Source organism: Lagopus leucura, unplaced genomic scaffold, assembly GCF_019238085.1.
Source record: "Lagopus leucura isolate 7727_CA_CO unplaced genomic scaffold, USGS_WTPT01 Super-Scaffold_100040, whole genome shotgun sequence".
Taxonomy (NCBI): Eukaryota; Metazoa; Chordata; class Aves; order Galliformes; family Phasianidae; genus Lagopus; species Lagopus leucura.
In genome coordinates this window covers 1,573,462-1,596,643 of record NW_024962289.1, presented here as the reverse complement: position 1 = coordinate 1,596,643, position 23,182 = coordinate 1,573,462, and the positions used below count along the sequence as shown (strand labels likewise).

Below are 23,182 nucleotides of genomic sequence, written 5' to 3'. Positions count from 1 at the left end.
AGGCAGGGAACAGCAGCTGCCTGGTTCTGCGTGCAGGGATGTGCGGAGATGGAGAAGAAATGGGAGAGGTTGTGAGCAACGAGGGCAGCAGTCCATGCTGGGTGTGCATCCCTGGGTGATCTGGACAGGCTGATCAATGGGCTGAGCCCAATTGTATGAGCTTGAACGAGACAAGTGCCAGGTCCTGCACTTCGGTCTCAACAGCCCCGTGCATCACTACAGACTTAGGGCAGAGTGACTGGAAAGCTGCAGGGAGGAAAAGAATCTGGGTGTATGAGCTGACAGCTGGCTGAACGTGAGCCAGCTCTGTGCCCAGGTGGCCAAGAAGGCTGACAGCATCCTGGCATGCATCAGAAACAGTGCAGCCAGCAGAGCTGGAGGTGACTGTCCCTCTGTATGGGCCACACACTAATGAGGCCACACCTCGAGTGCTGTGTTCAGCGTTGGACCCCTCACCACAGGAAAGACATTGAGACCCTGGAGCATGTCCAGAGATGGGCAGTGGAGCTGTGAGGGGTCTGAAGCACAAGTCTGGTGGGGAGCGTTTTGGCTGCCTGGAGGAGGGGAATTTGAGGCTGTGTTTAATCCTGAAAGCAGTCAGATGGCTGAAAGCTGTGCGCACAGCCCAGGGCAGGGCCAAAAGCAGCAGTGTCTGCTACTCTTGCATAATGCAAAGCAAAACCTCGAGGAAGAAGTTGAAGCAGTTCCCCACACCGCAGCCCCGGGTTGATTCCCGTAGGGAACTGAAAGGAGAGGAAATGTCCTTCCATGGGAGACTCTTGGAGCTATTGAGGCACTTTGGCATTGCTGCATTCTGCTGAGCAGCTGCGGCGAGAATGCGGGGCTGCCGGAAGGAGGAAATATTGCTATGTAAATTGCTGCACCATTGATTTATTTTTCTTCTTTCTGGCTGACCCCTGGAGTTCCCCCAGGGCTTTCCCCTCCATGCCCCACTTCCCATGGCTCCACAGGGCTGCAGTGCTGCAAGGGGCTCAGGAGCATCTGGGAAAGGTTTGGACGCAGCACATGGAGATGCTCTGCAGAGTCAGCACAGGGGCCAGAGGGCAGCACTCATCCCTCCTCACTGCAGGGAGGCAGAGCTGCTCGCCAGGCATGCCTGAACGCTCCCGAATTCCAGATCTGGGTCTGTTCTTGGGCCCCTCCACGATGCTTTGCCTTTGGGCCATAAACGGTCCAGCTTCGCCCTGTGGCTGAGTGGTGGCTGAGTACTGCGGGTGCTTCAGGGATGTGAAGGGTCAGCAGGGTCTGGGTCCCAGGAAAGAATAGGAGGTTGCTGTGGGGCTCAGCAGGATGGTGAGCTTCATAGGCTTGGGGCTGGCCTTGGGGAGGTGAGGTTTGGGGATCTTATGGGAGAGGGCCACGAGGCAGTGGGCGCTACTTTTGTTTATTAGGTACTTGTAAGAGAGCCTGGGGGCTGCAAGTGTGGATCATCCCCAACTCCATGTCTGTAGCAAGTGTCCACCACCGGTCTGTGTGTGAAAGGGAGATGGAGCTCGAGGGAACCTTTGGTGTCCAATGGGTTTGTGTGTAGGAGAGCTGTTCTGAACAAACCCTGTGAAAGGATATCTTTCCACTGGATCGGAAAGAAGGGGCTGCTCTTGGGTTTGTGGGTGCTGTAAAGCTGGGGGTTAGCTGTAGCAGAGCCAAGCACCTGCAAAGATACCCCAAAATCAAAACGCAAGCTAGGCATGCATTTTAAGACCCCCATCACATGCTCTTCCCTGCTCTTCTTAAAGCCCCTAGATAAAAAAGAGGGACTGGGAAATGTCCCTGTGGGGCTCACATTGTGATTGAGCCCATCACATGTTCCACAAGCAGCCACCTGTGGTTGGCAGAGTTCTGGGCAGTGTGCCTTGGTCCTGCCTCTCTGCCAGCCCAGGGGCAGCAGCAGATCCTGTGGCCACTGGCGAGGAGCTTTTTTGGAGGGAGGCTGAACAGACCCCACAGGGCTCCCATGCAGAAGGAAGAGCGCTTTGCCAAACCGTAGGAGGAATTCCCACGTTCCTGTTCCTTGCACTGCCTGCCAAACCCTCCTCCTTTCCACAAAAACTGATGTATTTAGCTGGGTTTAACCTTTGCTCGAAGAAGTGAGTAACAAAGGTCTTTTACTTTTGGTTTCTGGGTGTTAATTTACGATTCAGCGATGGTTTTGTACACACAGCACAATGCCATTGTGAGAAAAGCTGGAGGAGAGACAGAGCGAGCATCACTCAGGGGTTCCTTTATAACAAGGGCTTTCCGGCAGCCTGCCCACATCACTCTTCCTTCCTGCTCTGGCAGCATCTGCCAGAGCAGTGTGAGGTGTCAGACAGCTCTCACAGCTTCAGCACAAGTAGAAGGGTGACGGCGTGGGGTTTGGTATCCCCAGTGCCTGCGGTCACTGCGCTGCACCCCGCTCTGCTCTGCCCAGCTGCAGTGAGCATCCGACTCTGCGTTGGAGGTGGTGAGTGAGGTTGGAGGGAGGAGGAATGCTCTTTGTCATTGCTGTTTTCTGTAGCTGAATGCTACGAGGTTCTCCCTCCTTGGGATTCCCGCATTTGGGATTTTCAGGGCACAGAGGACCTTTGGGGAATGGCAGAAGGCACAGCTTCTCCTGTAGTTTTCTGCCCTGGATACTGTCTTATCCTCTGGTTTAACTTGTTTGCCACGAGCAACTTGGTGGTGATAGCAGCTGTCCACAGTCACGTAATCAGTTTGGCATTATGTATGGGGAACGCTGGGTGGGATGGGCACGATCCTCTGCTCCTGAGCATGGACGGATGCATCCCACCTCTTTGTACCCAGCATCTGGCGAGGAGAAACCTCCCTGATTGAAGTCAGCTGCATGTAGGGCAGTGTGTGGCCTGCAAGGAGCTGGGATGGCCACTTCCAATGCAGTCAGGCTTGGCTTCTGCGTTATTTCCAAGCCCAAACCCCTCTGCAACTAATTAGGACGCCCACATCAGTGACCCCGGTGCTCCTGGTCACAGCCAGGCATGGGGAAGCTGCTTTGTGGAGCTGAAGTGGGGGCTTTGGAGGCTGCTCCCCCTGACCACCCTTGTCCCCCAGTGTCCCTTTGGCCATGGGGAGCCCACAGGGCTGGCTCCACGTGAGCAGTTCCTCCCTGGTGCTGAGCAGTGGGGAGCAGCATGAGGCAGAGCTGAAGCCAGCCCTGTGCTCACAGCCCACGCACTGGGATTTGAGACTTTCCCAGTTGGAACTGGAGTAATTGACAAAAAAAGTAATGAGGCTTTGACTGCAGCAAGTGTAGCTTGTGGTATCACAACCAGCTCGGGATGTTGGCCTGTGTGATAAGCACGGCTTCATATGGATCTGCTAAAATCTGTGCTCCGCTAGCTCCTGCCCTCAGCACTCCCTGAAAGTTGCCCAAAAATTCTGTCTTGGTGTAACGTAGGATACGCTCCAGCCTGCCCTGAGAACATCTGGTATCTGTGCATGGGGTGATATTAATCACAGCATAAACACAGCCAAGCGCTGAGCAGCAGAGCCCTCCCACCTCCCCCCCGTTAACCAAAGGTTGCAGCTATTTCCCAGTGCTCTGTGCCATGCAGGCTGCACGGTGCTGGGTGGATCCTACTGGCTGCTTACAGGAGGAGGCACACAGCCCTCCCTTGCCCTTCTTGCTGCTATCACAGTGCTGCATAAAGGGGAGATGCTGTTGTTGCAGTTTGGCAGCTGGAGGCAGAGCTGCAAAGCCTGTTTGTGCTGACGCTACTGTGAGTCTGCTCACTATTGGGGTAACTTAGGTTTGCTCCCTGTGCTCCAGGACATGCCATGGTTTCTTTTCAAGTTAGGGCATGGGCAGCATTTTTAGCCCCAAACTCCTCTGAAGCAGCCACTGACTGCACTGACAGTGTGTCTCCATGACCCGAAATGGGAGCATGGCTCAGCTTTGCCCCATGTATCCCAAAAAGCGTGTGGCAGAGTTGGAAAAACAAAACAAAACAAAAGACAGAAAAAGATGGAAATGATGTCTCAAGCACCTTAACCACGGGGCTGCTTTGGGGGGAGGCTGCATGGGGCAGGAGGGGCAGCTGCCGCCTTTGATGTCGGAGGGTTTCCCCACACTAGCTACCCTGAGAGAAAGCCAAGTGCTTTTTTGTGTGTGGTTAGGATGAGGGGAAGCTGAGCTGCGTGTCCTTCTTGGGGAGAGTCAGGCAAAACTTTGGAGAAGTTTGGGAGCTGCGGGGGCAGTGGGCCCACGTGCTCCAGAGGCGGAAGGCAGCTGGGAGCCACATTGCAGCATCCCGGGCCGTGCGTGTCCTCCCCCCCTGGTCCTTCTGGGTAAGTCTATGCCTGAGCTGTCCCAGCCTCAGGGAACAGAAATCTGCACCCAGGGGCTGTGCTGAGGGATCCACGGCACATGGGGATTGTGCATCCCCTTGGGATAAGGGGAGGAGCAAAGTGAAAGGGCATGGAGAGAGCAGTGCTGAGCTGAGCGGGGGTGGGAAGTGAGGGAAAATACCATGGGCATAACGCAGGCAGCAGCATGGGAAAGAGCTTTGTCAGGGCCTGCATTGAGGCTTTTCAGGGTGGAAGGCTGCGTGTGCTCTGTGTGGGCACCAGGCTGCTCCTGCCCATGTTTTGGAGCTGTGCTCCCTGCTTGGGTTTTGCCATGGGGACGGAAGGCAGCAGAAGGGAATCACAGCGGGGCAATAGGGGCGACGTGGGGCTGTAGCAGTCTGGGCATGGTGCAAGGGATACCAGCCCAATGGGGGCTCCTTTTGCAGCACCAATACCTCTAGGTCCCAGCTCCAATCTGGCTGAGATCCCATGCTGTGCCCAGGATCCCACAGCCCCGCAGCACAAAGGTGCTGGTGGTGCCAAGCTGGGCTCCCAACAGAAGGGTCTGCACTAAGGTTGAGAGCCCTGCCCCAGCCCGGGTGAGTCAGATCTGTGTCCATGTGGGCAGTGGGAAGGAAGGGGCTGATGCAGCATCGCTTGGTGGGGTTGGGATTGCTGCTGGCTCTGTGGAGCTCATCAGTGCCTTGTGCTCTGCCTTTTGAGAGTGCTGTGGTGATGAGAATTGTCAGAGCCAGGGAGGAGGGGATGCTTTTCCTCCTTTCTGTTTTTGTTTGTTAATATTTTAACAACAGCTCCTTATTCTTCTCCTGCCACTCGGGACAGCTGCTTGCACAATGGTCGTGGGAGAGCAGCAGCTTGCTCTGCTTGTTGGAGCTGCACAAGGGGAGTGCTCAGGCTCAGATTTCTGGGCAGGGGGCTGGGCACAGCAGGCTTCTAACTGAAGCTGTGTGCTGAGTGCCAACAGGAATTGCACCTTTTCTGCTGTACCCCAAGGACATGTTGTCACCCAGCATCTTCACACGCAGCAGTTTGGGGTTTTACTGTGCCCTCAGATGGGAAGTGCTTTGTGCTTCCTTTCTAAACCCATCCCTTGTCTAAATCCATACAGCACCAGGGAGGAAGCATCTGGGCTGGACACACTGGGGCTGATTCCATCCCTGGATCTGTGAAGGCGCTTTCTGCCCCAGCTGCCTCCAACAGGGCCATTGTCACTGTGTGCACAGCCTTTGCAGCACACTGAACCCTGTGTGCAGCTGGTCGGGGCCAGAGGGCACTGACAGCCTGTGGCTGCCTTTCCCCACATGGAGGTCACTGCAGCTCGCCCCTCTTTGGAGCCTGCAGACATCCAGCCCCCACTGAGCACCGTTGTGCTGGATTTGCTATTACTGCCTCAGGGAAGGTTTTGTGCAGAGCGTAGGAGGGAAGGAGCATCCTCTTACAGCACATGGCAAGTTTTGGCTCCTGTGTCCTGATTGTGAGCGAGCTGCTCCATGTGGTTATGTGAACCAACAAGTGCTATTACCCCATGCAGACATGATTCCAGGCTGTGGGACACAGCATCCAGGCATGAAGCCATGCAGGATGTGTGCCTTGCTCACAGCTCCATGGCAGGAACAGAAAAATACACCTGGAGCACATGGCACACTATGCAGCCAGTAACTTTGGAACTGTGGATGCTTTTGTAGATACGTTGCATGGATTTTTGTACTGAGAGCAAAATACCTTTGTGGCTGCAGGGCTTGTGAGTGGTACATGGAACCTCACAGCTATGAAACATAACAATTCAGCTGAAAGAGTTAATGTTGAAAGTACAGCCTGAGGGCTGCCTGCCCAAAGCATGTGGCACACAGCATCTCCCTGCAGCAGCGCAGCATGGAGCAGTGAGCCCTGGCAGCGGGGTTGGGCTGCAGGTGCTGCTCACTGCAGGGATGTGGCTGGCCCTGCTGTGCTGGGGGTGAATGTAGGGGTGGCTGATTTGCATCTCTGGGATGGGAGCACCGTCTGCTCCTGGCAGTGTCTTGGTGAGAAGGCTGGGTGATGCTGGAAATGCTCCTCTGTTGGTCACTGCTGTGGTCCAGCAGCCTGTGTGCGTGCATCATCAGGAATGATGCTCCATGGTAAATAACGTGAAAATGATGCTGAGGTCTGGGGGTGCTCAGGGCCATGGCCAGGCCAAGATGGCTGTGTCTCTGTGCCCCCAGTGCAGGCGCTGCTTGGGGACTGCTGCCCTCCTGCAACTCGCCTTCTCCTCAAACCCCTACAGAAGTGAATCTCCTTCCCACCCCCGCCCAGCTTCCACTTGCCATGGATTCAAAAAAAGCAGGTCTGTAAAAGCCACATTTTCTTTGGGAATCGGATTAAGGCCCCTTGTTCTGCGCTGGGGACTCCGTGGCATGAAGCCTTTCTTTGTCCTGGGCATTGCTGGCCCAGCTGCAGTGCATTAACCCTTTCTGATCCTGGGGCAACACAAAGCTAGGGATGAATGGTGCTTTGCTAAGCAACAGGGACTTCTCCTGGGGTGTGTGATGGCAGGAGGCAGTTGAGGAAGTTAGGTGCTGGCTGTGTGTCTCCAGGCTGGGCTGTGGTGGAGGTGGCCGACCCCAAGAACAGACAGTGGGCTGTCCATCAGCATCTCCTGCTGCACACCCAGGGCTTGTGTCTGTGGGATTGGTATTTTTTTTAGGCAGTGCTTGGAAGACAATCCAACTGCATTGCTCCTCTCAGGTCTGCTTATATACATCTCTGTGAAAGACAAATAGCAGCAGGGCCCATCCTGTTCTGGCACAGGCAGAGGTGGCTGGGGCAGCTCCGTGCTGTGGGGGACCCAGTACCGGTTATCAGGCAGCTCTGATAAGAGCACAGCAGGGATTTCCCCATCGGAGCTCTGGACTGAGTCAAACTGGCACCAGAGCAGCTCGCAGGCTCCTGACAGCCGGCCTGTGGTGGATGCCTCCTGCATTTTCCCATTGCTCTGTTAAATGTGAAGATGCAATTGCCCCATGGCAAAGAGATGCAGCCCCCCTGTCGCAGGCAGCTGCACCCAATTATCCTTCTGACCCCAGCCCTGTGGAGCCGGAGCAAAGGTTTCCTTCTTTCCATGGTTTGGGTGCCCCAAATTCTTTCTTCTTTACCTCTGAAGGGAAATAAAAGGGGAAGCACACAGCCTGGCAAGGGAACTTATCCCTGGTCACACAGCACATGGCTGGGAAGAATGTCCTTGAAGATGCTGAGTGCACTCTGTCCCACTTGGCACACTGATGGCCAAACCATTGCCCCTCTGCAAGCAGGAGGATGTTGGGAGAAATCTCTTTTTCCTGCTTTTTCCAAACATTCCTGACCCTGGAGCGACCTTCTAGCAAAGTCCATTCCCCACTGGGAAATGATGGATTGCCCAAGCACAGCCTGTGAGCGAGCTGCAGGAGGGAAGGGCACTGCTGGGGGTGATACTGGGAGCATGGGGTGACTCGTGGCAAGGACGTGGTGCCAGCTGCATGCCTGCAAAATGATCCTTCCTTCCTTCCTTCCTTCCTTCCTTCCTTCCTTCCTTCCTTCCTTCCTTCCTTCCTTCCTTGGGGCTGGAGAGCTGCATTGCCCCACGCAGGAGACTGGGCACTGTGGGCTGCAGGGATCTTTCAGCATTAATAACCTCAACTTCGGTTTTCTGGTCTGGGTGGCCATGTCCCTTCTCAGTCACAATGAGTTTGCTGGTGCTCCTCAAGGTTACTGGCTGTGCTTTTCCCACTGCTATTGATCTGTGATTAGAATAAATACAGCTGGCAGCACTTCCAGGTGGTTGAGAGCCCGCAGCATCCATCCGAATCACGGGGACCATGTGGGTGGACAGCACTGCTGCACTATTAGGGCCATAAAAACAATTCCCTAAGCCCTTATGCTGCGGCGCTTCAAACTGGGAATTGGTGCGGTGAAACTGGAAATGTTTCATCATCATTTCTGCAGGGAAGGACATTGCTGCGCCCTGTGCTCCGTTGGTTTGGTGTCTGCTGCCCAGTGGGGCTGTGGGATGGAGCCATGCAGTCGTGGTGGTTCTCTGCTGCAGGATGAAGGACAATGGTTGGGATTTGCCCCAAAACTTGCTGCAGTTTGTTCAGATCCCTTGGTAGCGCTTGCAACACCAAGAGGGCCTCACCAGCACTGCTCCTAACCCAGAATTTTTTATTTAAGAGAGGAACAATGACTTTGTGGTTAGAAGCTGAGCCGGGGGTTTGGCTGCAGTTCTTGGCTCTGCTGTATGTGACCCTGGGCGGTCCTCCTCTCTTCATCTGCAGCGCAGGGATAAGGCTGCTTCCTTCCTCGTGGGCCTGTTCTGCACACCCAGCTCCTGGTGCAGGAGTGGAGAGGTGCCCCTAGAATAACAAATCCTGGGGGTGGCCATTGTGCAAAACCCACGTGTATCTGAGAGCATCCTCCTTCCCGCTGGAAGCAGTGTGGTTTGCAGCCATGCATCCCGTTCCTGTCTTTCCAAGGCTGTGCAGGGACCTGCATACAGCCCCAGCTGCTCCTTGGGCAAGCCCTCCCCTGGCATCCCACATTGGATTTTCCTGGAGATTAGGGAGATTAAAACCCTAATGCCCATTGATAGGGGTTAAGGCTTTTTTAAGTCATAAAAAAAAAAAAAAAAAAAGTGGTGTAATCCAACAGAAAGCTGTGCACAGCTGCAGTGTAAGCAGATTGAAGCTGGATTTCCTGCCTTGGTGTTAGGGTGGAGGTTTCTCCGAAGCTGTTATTTGTGGCACTTTGCTGGAGCAGAGCAGCGCCAGCCAGGCCCAGTGGCTGCAGGACCTGTGGGTTTGGGGCAGGATGGAGTGAAGAGGGGCCAGCATTGGTGGCTGTGAGGAATGGTGGTGGGGTAACACAGACGGTGACATGGATACTGATGGCGTGATGCTGGTAGCAGGTCTCTGGACATGGAGGGTGGGGGGTGCATCTGATGATGCTGCTGCTGCATGCTTTTAGGGGTGGAAAAGAAAGGATGAGGGCATACCAGGTGCTCATGGGCAGTAGATGGCCCAGGGAGGCTGTGCTGTGAAATGGGGCCCTTTTACATACTAGGACTGCAAGTGTGACCCTACTTGACACTTTAACCATCTTTGGGCCCTCCTCTGGACACGCATCCTAAAACCACAGGGTATCAGAACCCCAGTTTATAGGGGAGTGTGTGCCCCTCACTGCCTCCTGCAACACAGCTCCAGCACTGCTGCTAGAGAGGTGCTGGAGCTGCTGTAAGACGGGAGATGTGTAAGATATGGGGCAGGAAGAGCTCGCAGAGACAGATAACATCTTTGTTGAGCTCCACTGACATGATCTTAAAAAAGCAACTGAGCCTGAGGGTGTAGATGCCTGAGCTGGGGCTGCCCTGAGTCGGGCATCTTGCAGCCGCCTTGTCCGCTGATTGTCACCACATTGGCCCCACGCTGGCCATGTGGTAGTGGCTGAAAGCTCTCCGGCTCCCTGGCTGCAAAGCAAGCAGCGTTACTCCCACTGCATGATGGGGTTTGGGATCTGCTGAGATAGTTTCAGGATACCCGAGAGCAAAAGATAAAGTTTTGGTGAGCAGCGAAGCGTCTGAGAGGAGCGGGGCTCTGCTGGGTGGGTGCGGGTCTGAGCCCACAGTGTATGGGGCTGAGTAGGGACCGTGATTTGGGATAACGGGGGATTGAGCGATGGGGAGCAGCCGGCGGAACTCGGTGGGAAGAGGGAGGTGGGAGCCTTTAAGGGATGGTTGGGGCCGGGGCGAGGGGAGGCGGTGGAGGGAGAGGGAGGAGGAGGAAGGGTGATGGGGGAGGAAGGTTGATGTGGGGGAGGGGGAACGGGGGAGGAAGGGTGATGGGGGAGGAGGAAGCAGCAGGAGGGCAGGGTAAGGAGGAGGAGGAGGGCAGGGGGAGGAGGAAGAGGAGGAGGAGGAGGCGGGGAACCGCGCGTTGCCGGAGCCGCCGCCGCCGCCGCCGCGGGTGAGTCGCCGGTGACCGGGCGGGGGGAGCGGGCCGGGGCTGGGCTGAGATGGGGTGGGGTCGGGTCCCCTTTTGGGGTGCAACCCCAGGAAGTCGCTGCTGCCAACGGGGCGGCCCCGGGGACCGCTGGTGTGGTCATGGAGGGGGGCAGGCAGCCCAGGTTGGCCGGAGGGCTCTGCCCGCCCCCGGTTCGCTCCATGAGGGAGCAGAGCGGCTGTTCGACATCTTCCCACCCTCCCCGTGCCGGTGCTGCTGGCATTGTTCGGGATGGAGAGCGGCGGGAGCCGGGCTGCGAGTGGGAGGGGAAAGTCCGCACCCGCCGTGCTCAGCTTGGTCCCGAAACGCGGTGCTCTGGGGCGTCCGAATACAATCGGTCTTTGTGAAAAAGAAGGAAAGAAAAGGAGAAAAAAAGGAAGAAAAAAAAAAAAAAAAGAAAAAAAAAAAAAAAAAGAAAAGAAAAGAAAAGAAAAGAAAGAAAAAAAGGCCGACCAGGGCGTAAATTTCCCCATGAGAACTCGTTGCTGCGTGGCTGCAGCCGGGAGCATCCCGCAGCGCTCCTGGCCGGTGGGTCGAGCAGCTCTCTGCTTCTGCTCCGTTACAAGGCTCAGAACTCAGCGAGGGGGATGTGGGGACCCAGAAATCCCTTTTTTCACCCTGGGGGTCTAAAGGGCTCCGTGTCCCTGAGCAGCATCACCCGGAGGGGGCTTGTGGGGTGTCCCCTCCCCGGTGCCATGGCGCAGCAGCTTTGCGTACCACCAAAATTCCTTCTGCTGGTGCTGACCCACACAGTGTGCTTCCACGGGGCTGTTGGAAACGTGAGCATCCTGCAGAGCTTGCCTGCCTCGGGATGCCCCCTGCACACAGGGTGTGCCCCTCCAGGACCCCAATAGAGCCTGGGGTTCCCAATCCATAGCCCTACATTCAATTTGGTGAGACTGCTGGAGCAAGCCTTGGGGGTCTTTCTGACCTTTTCTTTCCTTTTTATGTTTGTCCCGTGAACGGAAAAAGGACACCAGCTTGCAGCTCCTCCCTGCAGGTCTCTGTGAACGGTTTCCTGTCTGTCAGCCCAGCGTGGGCCTCACGTGGTGGGAGAAACAAGGCTGTGCTGCACTGTGCTGCCAGGGCGAGCGCATGGCTGAGCCGCAGCATTACCCAGCTCCTGTCCAGGGCTGGAACTGGCACCCAGCACTGATGTCCCTAGGCTGGTGGTGAGCCTGATGCTGTCACCAGGTGCCCAGGGCACGGAGCAGATGGCCACAGCTCAAGGCATGGCTGTGCCAGCCCGGCTCGGGTGGCTGCAATCAAATAGCAGCAGTGTCCCCTGGGCACCGCCTGCCTCTGCTGTGCGAGATGTATTTGTGGGAGCTGTGCACATGGGGACTGAATTTTGGGGGCTGTGGGGAATGCTGTGCCTTGTGATCCTGTAGCTGTGTGCCTGAGCCACCACAGATGGGCTGTGGGCAATCCCTATGCTATGATAGGTCTGCAGCTCTGCGTCCAGCCTGTCTCTGCTGCCTGTCTCCTGCTGTTCTCTCCAAAAACAAAATGGTTTTGCAGTGTGCTGCATAGGCTGCATCCGCTTCTGTGTATCGTGTCAGGGATGCAGAGGGACAGCAGGTTTGCCTTGCCCAGGTGGGCTTGGCTTCCCCTCATCTTCATCATGGTAGCTTGAGCCAAGTGGATGCACTCACCTTGGCTTGAGAGAGCACGGTGCCTAGGGCAGGTCAGTGGAAGCGTTGCCTTGCTCCGTGGCTCCTGTAGAACTGCTGTTCCCCAATGCTCCAAAGTTGCCAAAGCATTGGGAGTTTGGCGTGTGAGGTAGAAAAGCCCCCTGGGCAGTGAGTGCTGCGGTCCTGCCCATCTGCTGGGACTGGCTGGGAGCTATAAATTCACTCCTTGCTTCTAAAAATGTCTCTGTTACACCCAGCAGCCATAATTCTGGAGGATTGTTGCTCCACATCACTGGAAGGTTGGTTGGGCTGCACGACTCTCTTGAAACATCTGTGGATGCTCAGCTGCCTGGAAGCTGTGATGTTTTCACGCCCTCAGCTGACTGATATACAGCCGTTGGCTATCCAACTGGCTATGCTAACCCATCCAACTGACCTGGCAGCCTGCGGTGTTTCCAGCCTAGCACGGAGGAAAGGGAGCTATCCCCAGTCTAGAAACCTCTGTGCAGCATCCTTGTTTGCTGGGTGCTGCTGCTTGGGATGCCTGGAACAACATCTGCAGCCCAGAGCAGTTGGATGCCCTCTCTCATCCTCACTGGCAGTTCCCAGCATTGCTTCCCCAAAGGCTTTTTGCAGAGGGACCCTCTCACTGCAGCCCTTTGCCCTGGGGGTGCTTCTCAGCGGCTGCTGCACAGATGTTGGATTTGGCTCGCGTGTGATGCGCGTTAATTATGGTGCAACAGCCCAGAGCCTTTGGCAAAATAGACTTGAGAGCAGCTGTCCGAAGTCACCCTGGAGCTGTGGGCTGGTTTGTGCTGGTGTTCTGCACACTCTGCATCTCCAGTACCCACGTGGAGGGGATTTCCCCAGCAGAGAGGACGTTTGTGCAGAAGTTCCCACGCACCTCATGTTTGTTTACCCATGGGCATCAGCAGAGCGAGCAGGACCCATGCTTCCCCAGGAGGCAGCTGTGCTACAGAGAAGCAGTGGTGGTTGAGGTCTGATTGCTGCTGGGGGCTCAGTGGCACTCAGGCGTTCCTGATAGCACTGTGTGTTTCTGAACACTTCTCTTCAGGTGGGTCTGGCGCAGCCCCTTTGGAGCTGACTGGATGCTCAGGTTCTTGTTAGGAACAGATCTGCTCTTCCCAGGAGCTTTGCCTCGGTGGGAAGCTGAAAGGAAAGAAAGCGAGAGCGTGGGTTGCAACATTCCCCCGGGGGAATTCTCCAGGCAGTTCGTGTCTGTGCATCCCTGTTGTCCTGCAGAGCCTCCGAGTTGCAACATGTTTATTTATCTTCTCCCCAAACGGGAACCAGATGCTGGGATAGCTTGGCCTTTCACTTACTTTTTCCTTTTGGCCAGCTGCAACAGCGTTGGCCGCGTGCACCTTGGTGGTGGCAGCGTGGCAAACAGGCACACGTGATGTGCATCCTTTAGTGGCTTTTGTCTCACTGTGAGCTGGTGAGTCACGAGCCCTCTGCTGTGCATTGGAGCAGAGCGCTGCACGGCGGCACGTAGCGCCTGCGTGGGGTTGGGGCAAGGTTTGTGTGCACGTCCCAGCTGTGCGCTCAGGGAGGGCGCAGCACCTTCTGCAAACTGCATGGTAGCAAGGCTCCGTGCACACCCGTGGCTGTAGGATGCTCCACAGAAAGAGCAGTGATGCATTGGCACAGCTGCCCGGAGGGTAGGGTGGGTCATCGGCCCTGGAGGTGTTCCAGAACTGTGGAGATGTGGCACTGAGGGATGTGGTCAGTGTGCACGGTGGGGTTGGGCTGATGGTTGCAGTTGGTGAGATGAGAGGTCTTTTCCAACCTTAATGATTCTATGAGTCGCTTAATTCCTCTGCCAGCCCCCAGGCTGCATCCTGTCCTGCAGGACCAGAGCGCTCAAGGCTCTCTGTGTGTTACCCTACCGTTCTGCTCCCGGAGCACAGTGCTGAGCAGTTGCACAACCCTGTGCTTCTGGTGGCAGCATACTTTCCACGTGATTTATTTTTTAGTGGTATGTAGGGATTTTTTCCACTTTTGGTCTTACCACTTTGAAACAATGCCAACTCAGGACCTATGGAAGGACCTTTGGCATGCTGGATTCACAATCTGTTCTGGGAGCAGCCTGCAGTGTGCTGCCAGCTGTGCTGGAGCCCAACTGCCTGGTGCAGGGCTGGATGGAGGAGCAGATTGTTGCCATGTGTGTCAGCTGCTTTGTTGTTCTCCAGCGGGGCTGGAGGTGGAAAAAAAGTGCTCAGAGCACAGCAGTGTTGGCAATTGGTGTTGAGTTTGTTTTTATTTTTTATTCATGCTTAGTGTTAAAGGAGTGGAGTGCTTGCAAGACATGAATACTACTGCCCCAAAGGGCCGGGGCTTGCTTTGGAGGAAGCCCCTCTGTCCCAGCTGCAGAGGAAAGCATGCAGCTCCTCATCAGAGCCAGAAATAACAGTGGGGTGAGGCCTACGTGAGGATAGGAGCTGAGGTCCCTATTCCTGTTTTAATGAGTGAGGATGAGGACCTTTGCAAGAAGCTTAAAGAAAGTAAATCAATTTGGCTTGGATGCAGGGATGTGGGTGCTCATCCTGCTTGTGCACACTTTGTGCTGGGGATGCATCACCTCGTAGTGCCTTCCTGGTGGTTCTGCTTCCCATCTGTGGATCCCAGAGGAGATGGGGCTCTGACTTTTTGTATGAAGATGTTAAATGAGACTATGGATTTGTATTTGTTTCTCTGTCATCCTCCAGAGACATGTGCCTTCTTTGCAGTGCGGTGCTGACGTGCTTTGGTAATGTGCATGCTCTGCACTGAGCTAAGTGCCCTGCTTTTTGGGCAAGTCAAAGGCTTTGCTTTTCCTGTGACAGATAACAAAAGAACTAGAGCAGTACTGTGACAGCCCTATTACTGTGTGGGTGCTCTCTGGTGCAACCCATTTAGATATGGATGTGTTGTTCTCCACCTGTCAGTGGGCTGGCTCTGCGCTTGTGCTGAGGGCTTCCTCAGTGCTGGGTTTGGCTCAAAGCAATGCACTGGGATCTGGTGGGACCTGGCAGGGCTCTGCCCGTGGAGCAGGTTCCAGAGAGTTGGGCTGCATCCTTGTGCTGTGCTTCATAGGCTTGGTAATGTGGGCAGGGATTGAAGTGCATGCAGTAGGTTAAGAAATGCAAGCCCAAATTCGAGGTAATTCCAGGCAAAGATGCTGCGCGCTGCTCTCTCAGCCCCCAAATGCCCCAAACTGCTCAGCCCTTCTGACCATTCTCCCTTTGCCCCCCAGGTCCAGAGGCCATTCCCAGCCCTGTGCCCGGCATGACGGACGCTGTGCGTGATGCTGGCCCCAAGCAGGCGGCACCGGCACGGCCGGACAGACCAGCTGCAGACTTTGGCTACGTGGGGATCGATGCCATCCTGGAGCAGATGAGACGGAAAGCCATGAAGCAAGGCTTCGAGTTCAACATCATGGTTGTGGGTGAGTGCTCCCTGCGGGCCAGCTGCCTGCAGCGTGCTCCACGGGCTGTTTGTTTTATTCTGTGACAATGTTTGTCCTTTCTGTCCACCCCTTGGGAACAGCAGTTCAGCTCCATGTCGCTGTCTCTGACACGGAAGAGTGCTGTTTGCAAAGTGCTGGTCAAATTCAGCAGTCATTATGGCCAGGATGGGACACAGCCTGGCAATTGCCAGGATCCCAGTGCTGTGTTGGGGTGCATCACTCCCCCTGGGAGCACCTCAGAGGTGTCAGGTGTTTCTGTAGCCTTGCAGAGAGTGACAGCCCTGCACTGGTTTGGCAGCAAAACACAGAATCATAGAATGAATCATAGAACGGCTTGGTTGCAAGGGACGTACTGTTGGGTTGTTTGCAACCTACTTTAGAGAACTTGCTGTAGCAGGGGGTTGAATTAGATGGTCCCCAGAGGTCCCTTTCAATTCCTATCTGTGTTTCTGTGATAGTGTGACCTCAAAGATCATCTAGTCTCAATCATAGCTCATGCATGCTCAATCATGCTCGTAGCATGAGCAGAGTTGCTGACCCAATGTGGCCTTGAGCACCTCCAGGGATGAGACACCCACAGCTTCTCAGGGCAGCCTGGGATGTGGGCTGGGAGGTCACTGCAAACACTCTCACTTCAGAACCAGTTGGTGCAGGTTCTTGTGACGTTTTTCTGTGTGAACCTAGCTGAGTGGCTCCAGGCTTCCCCCTGCACTCCCAGCAGATGCCGGGGGCTCATCAGAAGGGCTCTGCTTTGGCAGCACTCTGTGTGTGGTAGGGAAGCCTTTGCTGTAGTGTGGCTGGAAAACATTGTTCCTCCCTTGGCAGGCTCCAGAGAGCTGTTTACAGGCTGGGGATTTCATAGCAGCATGGATAAACTGAGCTGCATCCCTCCCTACAGGCATGGGGAGGGGTGCAGGAGGAGCTGTGCCCATGGGAGGCCCAGGGGTGCTTGGCTGAAGCTGGTGCAGGAGCACCTGGACCAGACTATCACATATCCCCTCTGCAACCCAGTGGTGTTGGCTGCTGGTGAGCAGTGTGTGCTGTGCTGTACTGCATTGCAGCTCGCAGTGGATGCAGAAGCCTGAGGTGTTGGCGTTGCCACTGCTGGGATGCCAGTCCTGCTAAAGGCTCACAGAACTGCTGGGGGAGGATGTGGGAGTGTGTGGTGGTTCAAGAAGCCACGTGCAGAGGAAGGAGCTTTGTATGTGACCACACTGCTGTCCTCCCCCTGCTTTCCCCTACACACAGCGGTGCAAGGAAGTGCTTTGCCCCAGTAACACTGCCCTGTCACAAGCTCTGTGCAGGCTGTGTCCTGGCAGCTTCTCATCTGCTGTCCCCTGCAAAAATAACCCGGAAATGTCACAGTGCTGACGATGGTTTGTCCTGCTGCTTTCCAGGTCAGAGCGGCTTGGGGAAATCCACATTAATCAACACCCTCTTCAAATCCAAAATCAGCCGGAAATCTGTACAGCCAACTTCTGAAGAGCGGATCCCCAAGACCATTGAGATCAAATCCATCACTCACGGTGAGGCTCCACATATCCCAGCTGGTGCTTTGGCTTTCGGTCCTACTGTGTCTTGCGTCCTGCTGAATCTCTGCTCTCATCTGCCCAAATGGGTGTGGAGCATCCAGAGATGCTCAATGAGCTGGGAAAGCACATCTTTTCCTCTTATCCTCCAGCACTGACTTAATTATGATAGAAGGGAACAAGCAAGGTGGCAGCTGGGGGAACTGCATACAGGGCAAAGGCAGTGCTGCATCCCCTTGGAGGGCTGGTTTGTGCCTGCTCAAAGCTGTAACGGGAAGCTGAGCACGCTTGGCTCACCCTGTCCGCTTTCCTCTCCATTTCAGAGATTGAAGAGAAAGGGGTTCGCATGAAGCTGACGGTCATTGACACCCCTGGCTTTGGAGACCACATCAACAACGAGAACTGGTGAGCTGCCTGGGCACGAGGCTGCTGCAGGGAGAAGGCACCTGATGCTGGGGCATCCTGCTTTGGTGCTGGGGGCTGGGCAGTGGTCCTGTGCTCCCCGTGCCCTATGAAGAGCAGAGCAGAGTGGGTGCTCCCTGGCACCGAAGTGGACCCGTAAACATCCTGCTGATTGTGGCATGAAACAGGCTTTGTTTGGTGCCAGGAGCAGCTGTATGCCAGCACAGCCGGTCCCCAGACCCTGCTCATGTGGCCCAGAGCCCTGCCACATGTCCTTGGGACAGCTGGGGTCTGTGTGGGATGTGGTGCTGGCTGGGCAGAGTTGTGTGCATGCAGAGTGCCTGAGTCCCTGTGTGGTGCCACTGGGATAGGGAGGATGGGGGCTTTTTGGACACCTCTCTGCTGTCCTGCGCTCCCTCTCCCTATAGATGGTGCTTTCAGGAAGCAGGACGGCTCAGGGTCCCTCTCACACCCCAACCTCACATGTCTGTGCCTCTGCAGCTGGCAGCCCATCATGAAGTTCATCAACGACCAGTATGAGAAGTACCTGCAGGAGGAGATCAACATCAACCGCAAGAAGAGGATCCCTGACACCCGGGTGCACTGCTGTATATACTTCATCCCCGCCACCGGCCACTCGTACGTACACACCCCTGGGCTCCAGCCCCTCTGTGCTCCCCTCTGTGCCTCTGGTCCCACGTCTCAAGTGCTTAGGGCAGCCCATCCCCAAAGATGGAGGTCTGTCAAAGGGTTTGGAGGAGCTCAGAGTCATCCATGAGCACCTGGAGTTGCTTTAGCCAAGGAGGATGGGGTGTGTTCTCCCGAGGCCATGAAAGCTTTCATTCAGGTTTGCTTTGATCACCTTTGTTCAGCTGAGGGTGGGCATCAGGCAGCGAGCTTTTGGATGGGATGATTGCCTCTGCAAACAGGAGAACTTGCTTTTCTGCTCCCCCACCTTTGTAAGTGCTGCCTTACCGAGGGAGCCAACATCATAACCCTTTTAGGGCATTCTGTGGTTGTTTGATTAGTCTGCACATGGGATGCAGTTTACTCTGTGCAGAGCTCTCCTGTCTCTGGCACTTCTCAAATAACAGCATCAAAGGGCTCCATCTCCAACTCCTGCTTTTCTGTTTTAAAGACACAGAGCCTTTACTGAGAATCTGGGGCACTTGTGGTGTTCTGAAAGCCACAACTCGAAGCATCTCAGCATGAAGTGAGACCCGGGCTTCCTTTTGATTTGAGTCAATTCCTTCCACTTCTGGCTTTGTCTGCATGGGGAATTTTTGTGTCTGATTTCAGAAGTAAACTCAAACCACCAGCACTGTATTCATGTCAGCCTTTTCCTCTTCATCACGGAGAGATGTATTCCAACAGAAAAAGAAAAAAAAGGTTTTGTTTTGCTTCTGTTGGTGGGCAGACAAAAAATGCACTTTTCAGTGGAATACAATGACTGCATGGGGCAGCTATGCTCTTCTTGTATAATAGGCACAGCGTGTGCAGGGACCTCACAGCCTCTGAGAGGGAGCAGGAGCCTCCCTCTGGGCTTGGACTCTTCCTTTACACCCTGATGAAGTGGAAATGTAGGAGGGGATGATGTGTTGGGCCATTTGGCTGTGGGTGCTGCTCATCTTTGGACCTATTAGCAAACCGGGTCGGGGTATTGCAGCATGAGCTGTGCTTTGTCTTTTTCTCATCACTTTGGGCATTTTAACCCTTGCACATCTGTGAACATGGGAGCACAGCATGCAGCAGATGTGGATGGGAGATTTGGGGCTGCTGCAGGCTCTGCTTCCCACATAGCACCCTGTGGAGCTTGCTTCACCCCGTCCCCTGCCGGAGCCCCTCGGAGCGTTCTGGTTTCTCTCACTGCTGGCTAGCAGTAATTGCTGGAGGTTCAGCTGCCTTTCTTCTTTCTCTCCAGCAAACATGTGTTTCCAATATCAGCTAGCCCGGCCGTTGGAGGATGGTGTTGCTGAGCTGTGCACAGCCCTTGCTGCAGTGCTAACAGCCCTGCCCTGTGCCACCCCCAGCATCGGCTCACATCCCCTCCTGCCTGGGGACAGCAAGGCTGAGAGCAATTGACGCTGTTGCCTGCAGAAAGGGGGGCAAACCCCATGGAGTGCAAGAAGGCTGTGGGAAATAAGCTTTTGGAGAAAGCAATGAGCAAGCATTGGGTTTCCCTTCTGCTCCCCTTTGAAGTCCAAGTTGTGGTGCCTGGTACCCCACTGTGCCCATGCTGCAGCGCTGGCATCAGGGCTCTGTGCTCAGTGTGCAGTGCAAGGGCTCACAAACCACTCTTAGCACAGGCTCATGCCTCCTACCATTCTGCTCAAGGGTTAATCCAGGGAGAATTTTCCCTTCCTAGGGAGGTCAGGGCAGGATTTGCAACCCATCTAGCTCGCACACACCCTGTCCTTCTTGTAACACTCCCGTAAAACCATGTTAGCACAGGCTAAGTAACCTGCTGGCAGGGCTTCTGGCTGCAGCCGCACAAGCCGCAATCTTTGCCACCCAATAAATTTCTCAGCTGTGACCCCTGTGAAGCACCACCCGGCTTGGAAACGTAGCTCTGAACCACTGCCCAGCCCCAGCAGCCCTGCTCTGTGTGTGTGCCAGAGCCACGTGTTGAGAGATAGACACCCTGCAGCCACGATTGGGCCCCTCATCGGGGTGCTGGGTGCTGTGAGATGGCTACATGCACAGCTCAGCTTCCTGCTGGTGGTTTGATCTGGGGCACAACAGAAAGGAAATGGCTGCGGCTCTCAGTGGGTTGTTTTTACCACAAAGGTATTTAGAGGCACTCTGCTGTCTCCGGCACCGTAGCAAGAGGGGGTGGGGGACAGCCAGCATTGCTGGGTGGTGCTGTGCAGCAGGAGTTTGGCAGGAATTAGATCTGGGCTTGCCCCATCGTGACCTTGCCCTTGTCTTCGTGGGTCTGTGCAGCGTTAATTAGTAGATGTTCAAATCAGGTTCTCTTCTTTCATCACCCCCTTAAGCCCTTCATTCTCCTTTGTTGTCTTCAGATGAGTAACAATGACTTCCAGCATCACTTGCTTTTAAATATTTGAGGTTTGAGCGTTCCCTAAAAATTGTGGCTGGGGGGTTTGCAGCAGCTCAGCCCATGGATGTGATGTGCACAGAGGAAACACTGGGGAACTTTGCTCTACTGCATCCTGGGAGCTGCCCCATGGTGCCACAGCTGTCCCCTCTGCTTCCATTTAGCATCACTGCTCTGCGTGTGAGCTGTGCCTTGGGAACAGCCTCAGCTCCTCATCTGGTACCGGGGAGGGCTGAGGGGTCTGCTGGGCTGAATCTCACATGTCTGGTGGGCTGTGAATCCATCGGCTGCGTGCGCATCCCAGGCTGTGCTCTGATGAAAGAGGCAGGAACACAGCCTCAGTGGGGAAGAGGCTTTTAAAGGGGAAAAACTGTTTGAAAAACAGCAAAGAGAAAGGAGGGGAAAGCATTCTGCTGGGAAAGGAACGTAAGCGCATTGCTTCCTTGGAGGTCTGGGAAATACATTATGCAGAGCTCCAAACAATGTTTGCCAGCAGCAGTCTGCTTAGATGTGTCCATGGGGGTTTCCTTGTGTTTTTTTCTTTCTTCCTTTCTTTTTTTTTTCAAAATAGCCAAACTCCTTTCTTTTCTGGGGCCCATAGTGATCTGTGGCTCCTGAGCTTATGCTGGGAACTGGTTTGTATTCACACTGCTGGTACTGAGCTGTGGTGGGGTTGGGGAGCAGCTCCATGCAGGGTGTGACCAGACCTTCCTGGGAGGAGAAGGGGTTTGGGCAGGGTACAGCTGGGATCTATGCATGAGGGTAGCCCTGAGCTGTGGTTTTAGGATCACAGGAGTGGCATGGTGCAGCTGAGCAGCTCTCTATGGACTTTGTGATGCTGCTGGATGGCCGCGAGGGATAGACGTGGGGCATAAACGGTTTCTTTCCCTGTGTGCTTGCAAGGCTTTTGCTGGGTTTGCAGGAGCCATGCAGGGGCTCTGGAGGGTTCTGAGCCCTTTGTAGGGCTCACAGATACTTGTTTGGATGTGTTGGCAGTAGCTGCTGTCTTGACAGTGTTCTCCCCATCTCTGGGTGCTTGGCTTGGCTCCATGTTGCCCCACACAGCTCCATCCTGCTCTTGTGGGTTCCTGGTTATGAGGGCCTCTGGTCTGTGAAACAGGGTTTCACCAAGGCCTGCCAGGCTGAGGCTGTGTCGCCATGGGGCTGTGAGGATGTGAGCATTGGGATGTCTTGCTGCTGCTGAGGTCAGGTGCTGGAAAGACATTGAGGAGCCAGAGCACATCCAGAGAAGGGCAGCAGAGCTGTGAACGGTGTGGAGCACATTTCCTATGGGCAGCAGCTGAGGGAACTGGGCTGGTTCAACCTGGAGAAGAAGAGGCTCAGGGGAAACCTCTCTACAGCTCCCTGACAGGAGGTTGTGGTGAGGTGGGGGTTGGCCTCTGCTCCCAGGTAGCTGTGGTAGGATGAGAGGTGATGGCCTCAAGTTTCACCAGGGGAAATTCAGGTTGGATGTCAGGAAAAATTTCCTCTCAGAAAGAGAGGTGATGCAGTGGCACAGCTGCCCAGGGAGCTGGTAGAGTCACTGTCCCTGGAGATGTTCAAGAACTGTGGTGATGTGGCACTGAGAGATGTGGTCAGTGGGCATGGTGGAGGTGGACTGGGGTTGGACATGGTGCTCTGGGAGGTCATTTCCAACCTTAACAATTAGATGATTCTATTGTACCTCGTGAGATCAAGCTGTGGCATTTGCCCCAGAGCAAACAGAGGTGTCCCTGAGCTGTACAGCTGCATCCAACCCCCAGTGATAAGAACATCTCCTGGGAGGAGTGAGGAGCAGAGGCAGGGTCAGGGCCGGGTGCCTGCGTGGCACCAATTACGCACCCATGAGGGATGGATTTCCCAAGGAGTGCTGAGGTTATGCAATCACTTCGACTTTGCTCTTCTGACACTTCCACCGTAGAAATTTGTCTCTCTGCTGGGAGATTGCACGGCCCCATGTTGAGTCCCTCATCCCTCCACTGTGTTTTTCAGGCTCCGACCGCTGGACATCGAGTTCATGAAACGCCTGAGCAAAGTGGTCAACATCGTCCCCGTGATCGCCAAAGCCGACACACTGACACTGGAGGAGAGGGACTACTTCAAGCAGCGGGTGAGGGGCCAGGAGGCTGCGCAGGTTGGGAGCTGAGCACTGGGCTGCCAGCCCAGCATTCCTCAGCCGAAGCGCTGAGCGATCCTGTGCGCAGGGAACGGCCTTCACTCTTTGTGTTTCTCTTGGAATTTTGTCAGTGCGGGATAAGTTCTGAGCTCGTGGCCTCTGGGCCAGTTTCTCCTGCCTCCTTTGTTGCTGCTGTTGTTATTTTCAGGCTGGTTTGTTGTATTTTGGGACGCTGACGGTGGTGCATGTAGAAGCTGTAAAAGCCTTCCTGGGTGGCACCATGCGCTCAGCAGCAACTGGGCACAAATGTGTGTGTCTGCTCAGCTCAGCTGGGCCACATCTGTGGGGAAGCAAGGCATGAAATCCCCTTGATTCTGTTGGTGGGGAGCTGAGGAGGGGCTGTCTGAGTGCACAGGAGAAGCGTGCGTGCTTTCCTCTGCGTGCATACGGAACTGCACATGGCCCAAATATCCTGGTGTAGTGCAGGGAATGGCTGAGGGCTGTAGGGCACAGAGGCAATTGCTGGGTCTGGAGGACCAGCCAAAATATCAGTGTTTGACTGCTGGGCATTGCTGTGCCCTGGTATGAGCTGAGCTGATGGGATGGGATGGGATGGGATGGGATGGGATGGGATGGGATGGGA

The 23,182-nt window shown here is 55.0% G+C and overlaps 1 protein-coding gene across 4 annotated transcripts in view; it reads left to right on the top strand.

Annotated features, from left to right (window-relative positions):
• Nucleotides 1-23,182, top strand: part of SEPTIN9 (septin 9) — a 95,373-nt gene that overhangs the window by 68,378 nt on the left and 3,813 nt on the right. For all 4 annotated transcript variants that reach the window (XM_042883823.1, XM_042883821.1, XM_042883822.1 and 1 more), the window contains 5 exons: nt 15,219-15,413; nt 16,832-16,960; nt 17,287-17,368; nt 17,867-18,004; nt 22,416-22,533. In XM_042883823.1, the coding sequence (XP_042739757.1) occupies nt 15,219-15,413; nt 16,832-16,960; nt 17,287-17,368; nt 17,867-18,004; nt 22,416-22,533 (662 nt within the window). The remainder of the gene's footprint in view (nt 1-15,218; nt 15,414-16,831; nt 16,961-17,286; nt 17,369-17,866; nt 18,005-22,415; nt 22,534-23,182) is intronic.